General features: G+C 52.5%; 1 protein-coding gene across 5 annotated transcripts in view; it reads right to left on the bottom strand.

Annotated features, from left to right (window-relative positions):
* Nucleotides 1-12,339, bottom strand: part of LOC121073781 (phosphatidylinositol 3-kinase regulatory subunit gamma) — a 60,850-nt gene that overhangs the window by 26,196 nt on the left and 22,315 nt on the right. For 2 of the 5 annotated variants that reach the window (XM_040565149.1, XM_040565148.1), the window contains exon 8: nt 5,646-5,804. The exons of 2 other annotated variants lie outside the window; for them this stretch is intronic. In XM_040565149.1, the coding sequence (XP_040421083.1) occupies nt 5,646-5,804 (159 nt within the window). Of the gene's footprint in view, nt 1-5,645; nt 5,805-6,224; nt 6,244-12,339 lie in introns of those variants that run through there. One more of the 5 variants, XM_040565152.1, reaches the window with a different exon arrangement.

Below are 12,339 nucleotides of genomic sequence, written 5' to 3' on the forward strand. Positions count from 1 at the left end.
GAGGGAAAGGGAAAGGCATGATTTAGTCCCGCTAATTAGGTAGTGATGCTTTAGGTACTCTGGTAGCTTTTGCAGTCAATTCTCTGTTCCAAAACTTAACTTCTGGCAGCAACAACTTTTTGCAGACCTGAACAGATGTCGTAAAAAAAAAAAAAATCTAGTAACCTATTTCCTTGTCTTTTCAGACAACAAGTCCCACAGCAAGAACAGACATGGGAACGAGCCACTGACAGTTTCCTAACGCCAGCCTGTGATGCTGTTCTGGCCATATTTTAAAGGAATCCTGATCAGAAAGTTCAGAAGCTACCATGTCAGCTACCTGCAAGCTATGGATCCCATTTTTATTGTAGACACTGGAAGTTATTTAGCTGCCTACGTGTAGATGCTACCTTCTATCAGTGATGCTTTTTATTATGCCAAAAGGTGCACAAGCAGAAGTGTTAGGTACTTCTAAGGAAACAGGAGTCACCCTGCTGGTTGTCAGTGCTTTTCTCACTGTGCTAGCTGTACTGCTCTAAGGCACGTTTTGCGGAGCTGACAGACGTGGATCTGCAGTTCCACTCCTCTTTGTAGGAAACTGCCCCACTCCTATGTTTAGGATGGATTGAAAGCTAACAAAGAGAGCTTTTTTTGTAGAGCTTTTGGCTGGGACAGAGTTAATTTTCTTCCCAGTAGCTCCTCTGGTGCTATGTTTTGAACTTGTGATGAAAACCAGCGTTGATTGACGCCCCGATGTGCTAGCTGCTGCTGACCAGCCCTTGCGCCGTGTCAAGGTCTTTTCCGCTTCTCACGCCGCCCTGCCAGGAGGAGGCTGGGGTGTGCAGGAAGCCGGGAGGGGATAGAGCGGAAAGCTGCCCCCGGCTGACCAAAGGGATGTTCCACGGGACACCGTGCTCAGCAATAAAAGCTGGGGGACATTGGCTTACAGTGTTTGTCTTCCCTGGGAACTGTTCCTCGTGCTCCATCAGCCCTGCCTTCCTGGAAACAGCCGGACATCTGCCTGCCGATGGGAGCAGTGGCTGAATTCACCACCTGATCACCAAGAGGGCAGGCAGGCACTGGAACAGGCTCCCCAGGGAAGGGGTCACAGCCCCAAGCCGTGTGGTTTCACAAAGCACCGGGCAACAGTCTTAGATACGTGGTTTAACTCTTAGGTTGTCCTCCGTGGAGTCAGTTGGGTTCAATAATCCTCATGGGTGCTTTCCAACCCAAGGCATTCTCTGATTGTGCGCACTCCCTATTTTGCTTTGCTCGCATGCACGGCTTTTGCTTCACCTATTAAACCGCCTTTATCTCAACCCACGAGTTTCCTAACCTTCTGGATTCGCTCCCCCATCCCACTCTGGCAGAGAGCGAGCGAATCCTTCTTGGCACCCAGCGTAGGGCTCGAAGGGTTTGAGATAATGACAGGTTCAATTGGAGTGTGCTAGACAGAGTTTACAGATGTTATCTCTGTTTAGCTATTAATTGGCAGGCTCTTGTGCTTGCCGCAGGGCTTGCTTCCTTACTGTATACAAGAGCCCAGCACTTGCTAGTAGCTGCTTTTTGCTTTTGCTGTAGTCTTTATCATCTTTCCCTGCTGTGCTGGGAACATTTTGGTAACAGCGACGGCCAGGCACCTGGGCTGACAGCTGGCCAGGTCACTGCTGCTGTCCTGGCCAGGCTGGAAAGTCAGCGTGAACCCGAGTCAGAGTGACTGTGGGTAAGCCCCTGTGGGTAAGCCCCTGTGGGTGCACGTACATCCCAAAGAGTCTGTGGCTATGGATAAGGCCACAGGAGGCAGAACTTTGAGGGGACTGGGACCCCCAGGTAAGGCCACAGAGGCACGCAGGCACACCCCCAAGGGATTGTGGCCCACGGACAAGGCCATGGTGGAGGAGATCACTGCAACGTTAAACCCCGTGGCTCAGTTCAAAGGGGCCAGGATGGAGACTGCAGTGGATCTACCTTTGATCTGTTGTAACCCACAATCCAGGTTGCATGGTACAGGAATTGCTATAGCAGGAACCACTCAAACCAGAGGCTGAGCCTCACAAGAAGCAGTGCACATGCAGCAGTGACCTGATGTGAGCTGGCTTTGGCACCCAGCAACTCCACGCACACTGCCTCAACCGTCCTGGGTAGCCACTGTAACAGACAGAGCCTAAGTCATGGAATAAATGAACTCAGGGGACTTTTAATGCACATTTTACATGGGTGACCCTTGGACCAAGGGAATGAACCTGTGTACAAATCAGAGGATGGGAAGGCTGACAGCTAGCAAGGGCCTTATGCATGATGTGAACAGTTGGGAGTAAGGGGTGGATACTGTCCTGTTTTGGGCTGGGATTGTTAATTTTCTTCATAGTAGCTCATACAGTACTGTATTTTGGATTTGTGCTGAAGAACAGCGTTAATAACACACCGCTGTGGTAGCTGTTGCTGAGCAGTGCTTACACAGAGCCAAGATGGTTTCTGCTTTTATTACGTTGCTCTGCCAGCGTGTAGGCTGGGGGTGCACAGGGGGCTGGGAGGGGACGCAGCCAGGACAGCTGACCCCAACTGACCCCAGGGATATCCCACACTACGTGACATCATGCCCAGCAATAAAACTGGAGGGACATTTGGAGCAATGGAGTTTGTCTTCCCAAGGAGCTGTTACTTGAGATGGAGCCCTGCCTTCCTGGAAATGCCTGAACATCTGCCTGCCAATGAGAAAGAGTGAAATAATCCTTTATTTTGCTTTGCTTGCACACACAGCTTTTGCATTACCTGGTAAACCGTCTCGATCTCAACCCACGAGCTTTCCCCCTTTTGCTGACCTGACTTTCTCCCCCATCCTACCGGGGGGAGCGAGCAAGTGGCTGCGTGGTGCTGAGCTGCCTGCTGGGACCAGACCACAACACAATCGCTCGCTGCCCGACCTTGCATCTGCTGGAGAAAACTCCTGAGTGGGAGAGGCACCAACTTGATTGTTAGTTTTAAACTTTGGAGCAAGCCTTTTAGCAGACGTGCTTCAGGACCTGCTCTGAGCATCCATTTACACCTACAACGCCTGATCGAAAGCCGGAGCACGCCGATAAGCTGCTGCAGATGCACCGAGGCCTGAAGGAACGGCTTCAGCCTGCCTGCTATCCCAGGGTTTAACTTCTGCATTATTATTGTGCAACACTAAGGTGGGTATTCAGACAGCCTGCCAAGACAAATTAAAGCTCTGCTGGCTCTTAACAAGAAACAGTATCTGCAGCCTTGACTTGGAGGTTACAGGTGACACTGCGCATTACGCTCACCTTGCTTTTGTCTTCTGCCTGAAGTTCAGACACTAAAAGCATAATCGCGAGCAGTCATGCGTGATCTGAGACATTCGGCTCCCAGCATCTGTGAGCGCCCGGTACCGCAGCATAAAGACCAACCGGGGAACTCTCCACGCAAGTCCTGCAAACAAAAGAACGCGCTGCCTTCCTCCGGCAGCGGGGAAATTCACCGCGTATTGTTCGTTTGCGCACCGGTGAGAAAACACATTGCCACCATTCAGCTGCTCAGGAACTCGAGTCCCTGCGCGGGGGAATTCTGTACCGAAAACCTTCACAAATTTTTCTTGGAAGCAGGCCAGGCAGAGCTGCGCTTGTTACCGGGTGCAAACGCAGTGACTTTATCCCAAGGCATGCGGCGTCTGAGTCTTCCAAACAAATTCCTCTACGCTCCCCTTAGGGATGACCTATCATCCCGCACCAGAAAACGCTTTTCCACCCTATCAAGAGGGAAAAAAAGCCCACCTTGGCCTCCATTTCCTTCCCTCCCCCTGCAGTTTAGAAGTTACAGCTCTACCAAAGCAGGACGTGCACATGGGGACCATCCCATGCATCATTTCCAGCTCTGACTTTTCTCGTTTAGAAAAATCAAGGATAAAGTTACCGAATGCTTCGGGGGATCTGCGTGCAACATTGAGTCCTTTTACTAGCTGGTGTTTGGGACATGCAGAGCCTTGATCCCTGACAATACCGCTCCAACGATGGAAATATTGATATTATTAGTGACGGAAGCACTGCTTCTTAATGTAAACTTCTGAAAGCTGCATGGCAATTTCTGCAGGAATATTGAGAAGTGTTTCCTGACCAGTCCAGTTAGGCCAGTCCCTTTCAGCAGCCTCCTTACACCAAGTCCTGGCTTTAATTTTTTAATTGAAAAAGCCCAATGCTAATTGTTTAAAGAGTCACCTACAATGGAACTCTTTTTTTTGTTTGCTCAATACAAGTCGAAACAAATATTAACTGTGCAAATAGTTAAAAGCATTTACAAAGAAGGTATTCTTTGAAATTCATAGAGGCGAGCAAACAGATTTGACTGAACTTCACGCTTTCAGGAGAAGCGTCTAAAAATAGGCAGCGTCAGCTATGCAAGAATTTAACGAGCAGTGGCCAGTACTGAGTATCCCAGAGGTCTGTCCAATTTTGAAAGCATCAGAGTTACCGGAGGAAGTGACTACAGGTCCTTGGGATCCAAGGACATCGTATGACGATCCCCCTTCCCCTTTTAATTAAAAGGGCCCACATAAGAGCTCGCCGGGCTGAAACAAAGGGACTAAACCCCACTTTGAGACACAAGCCACAATTCAAGCACAGATTGAAACGCGTCTTGAAACTCCAGCAGCACACGCTACGCAGAAGACACCACTTGCAAGTACTCATTTGCTATCAATTTCTCAACAGGCTGGGATTTTGGGTGCATACTTTGCTGTACACCCCGAATACACAGATGAGAGAGCCAAGCACATAAAGGTCCTTCATTACCTTACTGCTCACAGCCAGTTACACTCTCAGAGGTATAGAAATAGTTTCACCACCATTTATATATGCATTTAATTCATTACCAAAGAAAGAATCAAACTCTTCTCCTTGCATTCGCCAGTCTTCCCTCACTCTGACTCAAAGGAAACTTTCTATCCCATCTAAAAACTTCAGGCAGGCAACAGACAATGCATTTCTCCATTTCCAGTACAGGCAATCAATGGCAAAAAAAAAAGCAACAACCTTGCATCAAAACCTTTTGAAGGAGGTTATAAAATGCTATGCAATAACGCTGCCTCAAGGAAAGTATTCCAGCCTCTTCCCAAGTACTCCCCCCCACAAGAACAAAACCCAGAGACAACACACACTTAATCTGTCAGCGCTGGAAGAGAGCTGGAGAGAAAAAGGGTCTCAGGAACTGGAAAAACTATTAAACCGAAACTGAACCGAGCGAGGTAGATCACTACCATCAAAGCGTTACAGGCACTTAAAGGCGCGCAGGTGAAGAGGCTAATAAAACCGCTGCTCCAGAAACAAATACAGCTGAAATAGAAGGTTTTCAATAGAAGGCAGTTGGGTTTTTTTTGGCCAGAAAGATCCTCAGGAGAGGAGCTGGGCGCAGCTCTCCTCCTGGTGCGCTCTTCCACCTCCCCAACAGCTGCTGCCCCCCCCCGGCTCCCCCAAAACCCCGGCGTTAAAGCACTTCTGCTCCAAAACCAGTGGGTTTGGGTCACCCAGAAGTTCAAGCAGGCTTCGTAGCTGGTTTAACCCCCCTGGTTTGCCTCTCCCTCTGCAGATCGCCCCTCCACCGGGCAGAGGGGAAGAAAGGCAGCAGCACGCAGCAGCAGGGGACGGGCACAGCCAGCCCCGGCTCCGTACCTGGGGGGTCCATCTCTATATAAAATATCAGCTCGGTGGAATAGGGCATCATCACTTCCCTCCAGTCCGTGTCATCGCGGTCCATATCCCACACCGTGTTGTACATTGCGGCGGGCAGCTCCCGGGGGCTCCGCGGGCGGCAGCCCGCCTCCCTTCGAGCTTAATTGATAGTAAAAAAAAAAAAAAAAAATTAAAAAAGAAAAAAATAATAAAAAAATAAAAAAGGGGGGGGAGCCTTCTGAGGATAACACACCCCCTCGGAAAATAAAATCGCGGAATTCAACTTGAAAAAAAAAAAAAGCCACACAGAAGCTGCCCTGCAGGAACTGAAATAGGTAGTTATATATATATATATATATATATATATATATATATATATATATAATATAGAGTGCTTCTTTTTTGTTTAAAACGCTTCTTTTTTCTGTTTAAAAAGACACCTTTCCACAGAAAAGCCACTTTCCTGAACCCCCAGCCCTCGCCATTTTTCAGGGAATTTTCAAAAAACCGCCGGCCGGCGAGCAAAAAAAAAAAAAAAAAAAAAAAAAAAAAAAAAAAAATCCTAAAAAAAACCAAAAACACACAAAACGAAGGGGAAACGGCCAAAATGGAGCGGGGGGGGGGGGGGGGGGGATGTGGGGGGGGGGAAAGCCCCTCGTCGGCGGCAGCGGCCTCAGATCCCGCTGCGGGGCCGGCGGCTGCGGGCGGGTGGCTCGGGCGGCGGCCCCAGGCTGTGCGCGCCGCCGCCGGCCCCGCTCGGCGTCATTTTAAAGCGGCTCTGAGGGGCCCGGCCGCCGGCTGCCGCCTCTTGGCCGCCGCCATGCCACGCCCCCCCCCCCCTCCTCTGCCCCCTCCCCTCCCCTCCCTGAGCGCGGCGGGGGGGGGCGGGGCTTCGGGCAGGCTTCAGGTGGAGGGAGGGAGGGCGGATCCATTAAACGAAAAGGGGGGGGGTTTCTCTGAGCATAATGGACAGCGTCCTGTTTATCTGCGCAAAATACACCCTTAAAAAACCAATTCTCTAAACATGCATCTCTCTCTCGTCTTTTACAATTTTTCCCGCTGTCCTCTCTTCTCGCCCCTTTTTCCGTCCCCCCCCCGCAGACACCCCCCCGCTCTGAGGGGAGGGCGTGAGGTGGTACGACCCACTCCCCCCCCCCTCCCCGCTGGCCCGGCGCCAAGGGGCACGCGCGGGGGGCGGGGGGGAGCAGAGCCCCGTTGCCAGAGCTGCTGCCTTTGTCTGAGCGAGCGGCGAGCGCGCCGATTGGCGGAGGGCTCCGAGCCGGCTGGCCAATCGGCTGGCGGAGAAGCCGGCCGGCTCGGTGCTGATTGGCCGGCAGCCCCGGTTACTAAGCGGGACAAAGGGAGAAGGGCGCTGAGGGGGAGCGGGGGGGGACAAAGGGGGCGCGGGCGGGCTCGGGGCAAGGAGGGGGACGGGCTGCGCCCCGCGGCACCGGCTGGCGGTGGGCTCGGAACTGGTACCGGGTCTGCCCGCTGCCCCTCGGTGCTGCGGGGGGAGGTCTCGGGTCTCGCCCTGGGGCCCGGGCTCAGCAGAACAGCCTCAGAGGAGGGCCAAGGGGGCAGCCACACAAAAATGAGGGGAAAACCCTTTGGCAAGGACAGGCACGCTCGGGTCCTTCGCGGTTGGGCACAGGCTGCGTTAGAAACCCAGCACCTTCGTGCTTTAAAGCTTGGAGGGCTCGTTATTACTAATTCCTCACACACTGGCCCAAGGTGGAGGGCTCCTGGCAGGGTTCTCCTTGCACGAATGAACCAGGGGGCTGGGTGCATGGGGCTGGGGGCTGCTGATTCCTCTCAGCGACCTTCCCCAGCAAGCCCCATTCCGGTAACGGCTCCTCGAGAGACCGGTGGACTCTGCTGGAGCACAGGACTTTGGTTCAGACAGCCCGCTGCAGATAAATTAATTTCGTATCCTCATCTGCAAACTCTGATTAATCCGCGATAACCAGATATGATTCCTCTTTCTAATTTTTAAATTAAATTTCTCGTGCTAACACGCCGTGCCGCCTCAAGCTTGCTCAAGACGTTGACATTGCGGATGGTGCAGGGGGTCCGAGGGTGCAGGAGGGGATGGGGTCGTTGCAGACCCCACTGAGCTGAGAAAAGGGTCTGCCGGCCCCATTGCCACCCCAAAGTTTGATGAGCAGCTCTGGAGGAGGAGAGAGGCTAGGGCTGAAATTCATTTTCCCCCTTCCTGCACCTCGTTACAAGTTCCACCCACATAAGACCTAATTATTTGGCTTTTATGCTGGTAAAGTGGATTTCACTCTTGCTGTTTCCCATGATGGTTGCCTTCATTTTCATGGCGGCACTGATGGTTACAGCTTATTGATGTTTTCACTTTAGTGATTTAAAGCAGAATACATTTTGTTATTAGCCCTGGTTTCTCTCATTGCTGCTTTAATCAAAGATGCAATTTAAGGCAGAGGATTGCGTGTAATGGTAAACAGTAGGATAATGCCTTGAGAGAACGGAATATTAATGTGTTTTTATTTCTCAAAACTGAGCTTATAATATGCCCAGGATTACTTGGCTCCCAGCACACACGCACAGGGCTCTCCCTTTCCCAGCACGCCGACTGCCTTGCACCAGGGGCAAGCGGCCGTCGGCGTGCCGGGACAGAGGGGCACGCGTGTGTGCTGCCTTACACAGCCCCTCTGCTTGTGCAAAGCGTGCAAGAGAATGCATCGTGACTCTCTGGAGAAGAGTCAGGAAACTGGGAGGGCATTGAGCGCTTAGGGGTGGTCTGGGTCTGGCTGGACACCAGCTCGCCCCACGTGTGGCAAAGCACCACAGCAAAATAAATGGCAGAGCAGCACCAGCCCTCGCCACCCGCTCTGCTGCAAACTGAGACCAAAAGGTGAGCATCATTCGTGTGCTCTCCCTCCAACGCATCTCCTACCCCAGTGTGAACAGCCCCAAGTTCACTCCCTTCCATTTACCCCGACCTGACAGGTTGTATGCCAAGTCAAGATTAAATATTGAAGTGCTGAGCGCTTCCGTGCGCCTCAGGCGGAGCCGAGCGGACCCGCGCTGGAGGAGGCTGAACACAGAAAAGCCATTTGTGCCAAACTGCTCGCTCTCCTCTTCGCCGAGCCATGATAACGTGATACCCGACAGCCGAATGTAGGCCATGACAGGCTTTTAGAGTCAGAGGACTTTAGGAGGAAGGGGGGCCGAGTCCGCAGTGCTGCCAGCCAAACGTGCTAACACGACAAGAGGTTTTGGGGCAGGCTGGAGACTCCTGGCCGCTCCTGAGACCTGAATGTGACCACCACTGTTAGAGCACAAGCTCAGGGCCTGCTGGCAGGGAGCTGGCACAAGGCAGGGTGATTTTCCAGATGGAAAGGATGCCCCCTGACTGGTAGAAAACACTCCATGGCATTACTGGCGCTGCGCAGGCACCGGGGATCGGGAAATATCTGCTCTAACCGGTGGGCGCTTCCAGCAAGTGATGGAGGATGGTGCAAGCTCCATCCATCTTCCCCTGGGATTAGACAGTCCCATCCCCGAAAATACCCAAGGGACCGCGGAGCATTTGCCAGGAGATTAAGAGCATCAACCCCTGCGCTGCGCTGAGGTGACGGGGTGAAGCGGCAGCAGTTCCCCTCCCCGTGTCCCCCTGCAGCTCCACGGGAAGCGGGACCGGAGGGAGCCGCCCGCTTATAACGGGGACCGGGCTTCCTTCCCTGTGATTTATGGGGTCAGTTTGTGTCCTCACAGGCTGCGAAAGCGTTGCCTTGCTCCACCCCAGATGTGGCTGCATTTCTGTGGTGAGGGAAAGCTCGGCAAGCGTGCCCGAGTAGGGTGCTTTGGTTTGAAAATTACATACTGCGTTAGAAACCTGTATTAAGGAATAATATGCGGTCTGCAAAAACATTAAACCAAAACGCTTCTGTGCTAGGAAGTGTCTTATTTACGGCCGCCCGAGCAGCTCGTGTCCTCGCTGTCCGTGTTACAGTGGACGAGGCCGAAGTAAGGGCGCACGTACGTGGGGGTCGCGGCACAGTGCACGCACACGGAGCTGGGCTTGCAAGGAATCATACACCAGGCATTTCCTAACTTAAAAGCACTTGGCTTTGCATTGTAAACAACATTCTTTTCACATAGGAAATAACAACATTTTAAAAATAAAATAAAATGGGATTTTTTAAATAAATCTCTACAATGTAGGTTATTGCAGCTGGACCTAATGTATCCCTGGGCAAAACCTGACCCAGACTTTCCTTGCTGCTCCGGGGGTTTTTGCCCCCAAATCCACAGGAGTAATGGGACAGGATGGGTGCTGAGCACTTCTCCCCTGCACGGGGAGAGGACCTGAGCTTTGCTTTGCCCCGCCGTGCTCTGCCTGCTGCTGCCTGGAACGGGCACGTCTGCACCCAAGGGTGCCCGGGACGGGTGCTCGAGGGGTGGGCACGGGGTGGGGGTGAGGGAAAGGACACGCCGCGCCGGCTCGCTGCTTTGGCAGGGCCAGCTCCTCAGAAAGTTCACGTTCAGTTATTGTTCTGACAGGCTGCCAAAGCCTTCCTGAGGAATGCAGGCAGCAGAAGGGAAATGGCGATTTTCAAACTTTTTTTTTTTTTTTTTTCTATAACTCAGCCAAACCGGAGTGGAATTTCATGGGAAAAGCGAAAGGTACATCTCTAGCCTCGGGGCATCGTCGCTGCCAAAATTTCGGAGGCTGGCTGCAGACAATGGGGGTGTCCGAGCATCTCCAAAGCAGCGCCCGCACGCGCCCGTGCTGCGTTCCCTCCGCCGGCGAGTTCTCCCACCGAGACGCCCCGCGCCCCTGACTGACATTAATCCACAGTGCTTAAAAAAAACGAACCTCCAGGCTGTAAAAGCAAAATACAAAACCAGTTTGCCGCCCATTAAAGGTTTGGGACTTGGCCTTGCCAGGACACTGAGGTCCTCCCCACCCTGACCCCAGCCTGCAGCCACGCGTGGTGCTCCAGGACCCCCAGCCCAATATGTAGTCTCCATTTTTACCCCCACAGGCTCGTTTTAGTGCTGGAGCTGCTGGTTTTCTTTTGCAGGCGAGCTCCCCTCCTCCTCTGTCGGGGCTGCAGAGCTGCCTGCAAGCCGGCTGTGGCACCACGGCACCCCGGGGACCGCGGGGCCGTGGAACCGGGCCGGGGAGCTGCCATTCACCTTCTATTTTCCAGCACACTAATTCCTCTTGTCATCTTGCCAGTGACAAACAGAGAGAGTTAAACGGAGCAATCCATTACAGAAGAGCCCTGGCGGAGCGATTGTGAAGGGTTTCAGCGATCCCCATTTAGGCTGGCTCGAAAAAAAAAAAAAAGAAAAAAAATTTCGCCTCGAGCGGCTCCAATTACAGAATTATCGGCCCACACTCTGCTCCCTTTTGTGCACTTCGCATCTCTGTCGGCATGCCAGGCCTCCCTTTCTTTAGCCGCTTGGAAATGGTGAGCAAAATGGAAGGAGACTTGTAACAAGTTCAGAGAAATGAGGAAAAAAAAAAAAAAAAAAGAAAGAGAGAGAAAAAAGCCACCCCCTCCTAATTCTGAAAGCAGGACGTTTTTGAAATGTAACACTGTATATGAATTTAAAATATTTTTCACTTCCTCTGCTCGTTGCTTTAGTGCACTGGCACTACTTGCTCAGATTTTTTTTTTCCAAGGAATGCACAATAACCACTCTGTAAATTCCTCAGGTCCGATTTTAAGAGGAGCTGTGCAACGTTATTCACGGAGGAGCGAAATAATCCCGACCCCTTCCTGCAATAACTCTTCCTCTTTCATACACAGAGCAGCGCGTGTTTTAATCGCGGCCAGTGATGCGAGCGCCGGGAAATCGGTGGCAAATGTAGGAAAACGGAGGTCTCGTCCCTGCCCTGCTGCCATCCCCTGTCGGATTTCACTGGGGGGATAAGAGCAGAGCCACCTCCAGTTGCTTCTCTGTGGTTCCCCACGTCCCTGTGCCCACCCCTGGGATGCGGCGGAGCATCCCAGCATCACTGTTCGGGTCCGTGCCCCGTGGCTCTGACCCCAGGTTTTGGGTGGAGATCAAAAGCAAGAGGCAAAAAACCCAACCCAAAGCAGGGAGCGTTGGGAAGCCATCTCACTTGTGATCAGCAGGCGAGGCCAGGAGCTGGAAGGCGCGTTGGCTGGCACGGTTTTTCCCTGCAGTTGCACGCGTGCAGCCCGTGCCTTGGAAAACGACCCTTTTACCACCACGCATGGCTGCCGAGCTACATGCGCCTGCCCTCCAACTTTTCCCAAATGGAAACAGGGCTCTGTTTGCTTTGGAGATCGCTTTCCCTGCCTTTCTCTGCTTAACGGTAAATAAGCGCAGGGAGAGCAGCCTCTGAACGCGAAGAGGAGAAACAAAACAAGCGGCGCGGCGTTGGGTCATGGCTTCACACCCAGCACGGGGCTGCGATGCCCTCACCGGGTGGGACGAGAGGTTAAGGTTGATTTTTTCAGTTTTTTTTTTTTTTTTTGTCTGTCCTTTATTACGATCCTCACCCTACTGAGTATTTCCAGACCTGACGCGGGGTTGGTTGAACAATGCTGGGTCCCAAGAGATGAGTATCCACCTCACAGAATCACAAAATGGTTTGGGTGGAAGGGACCTCAAAGGCCACCCGATCCCAACCCCGTGCCACGGGCAGGGATGCCTCCCACCAGCCCCGTGACAAACAGACATCAAA

The sequence above is a fragment of the Cygnus olor genome, chromosome 8, assembly GCF_009769625.2.
Source record: "Cygnus olor isolate bCygOlo1 chromosome 8, bCygOlo1.pri.v2, whole genome shotgun sequence".
Lineage (NCBI taxonomy): Eukaryota > Metazoa > Chordata > Aves > Anseriformes > Anatidae > Cygnus > Cygnus olor.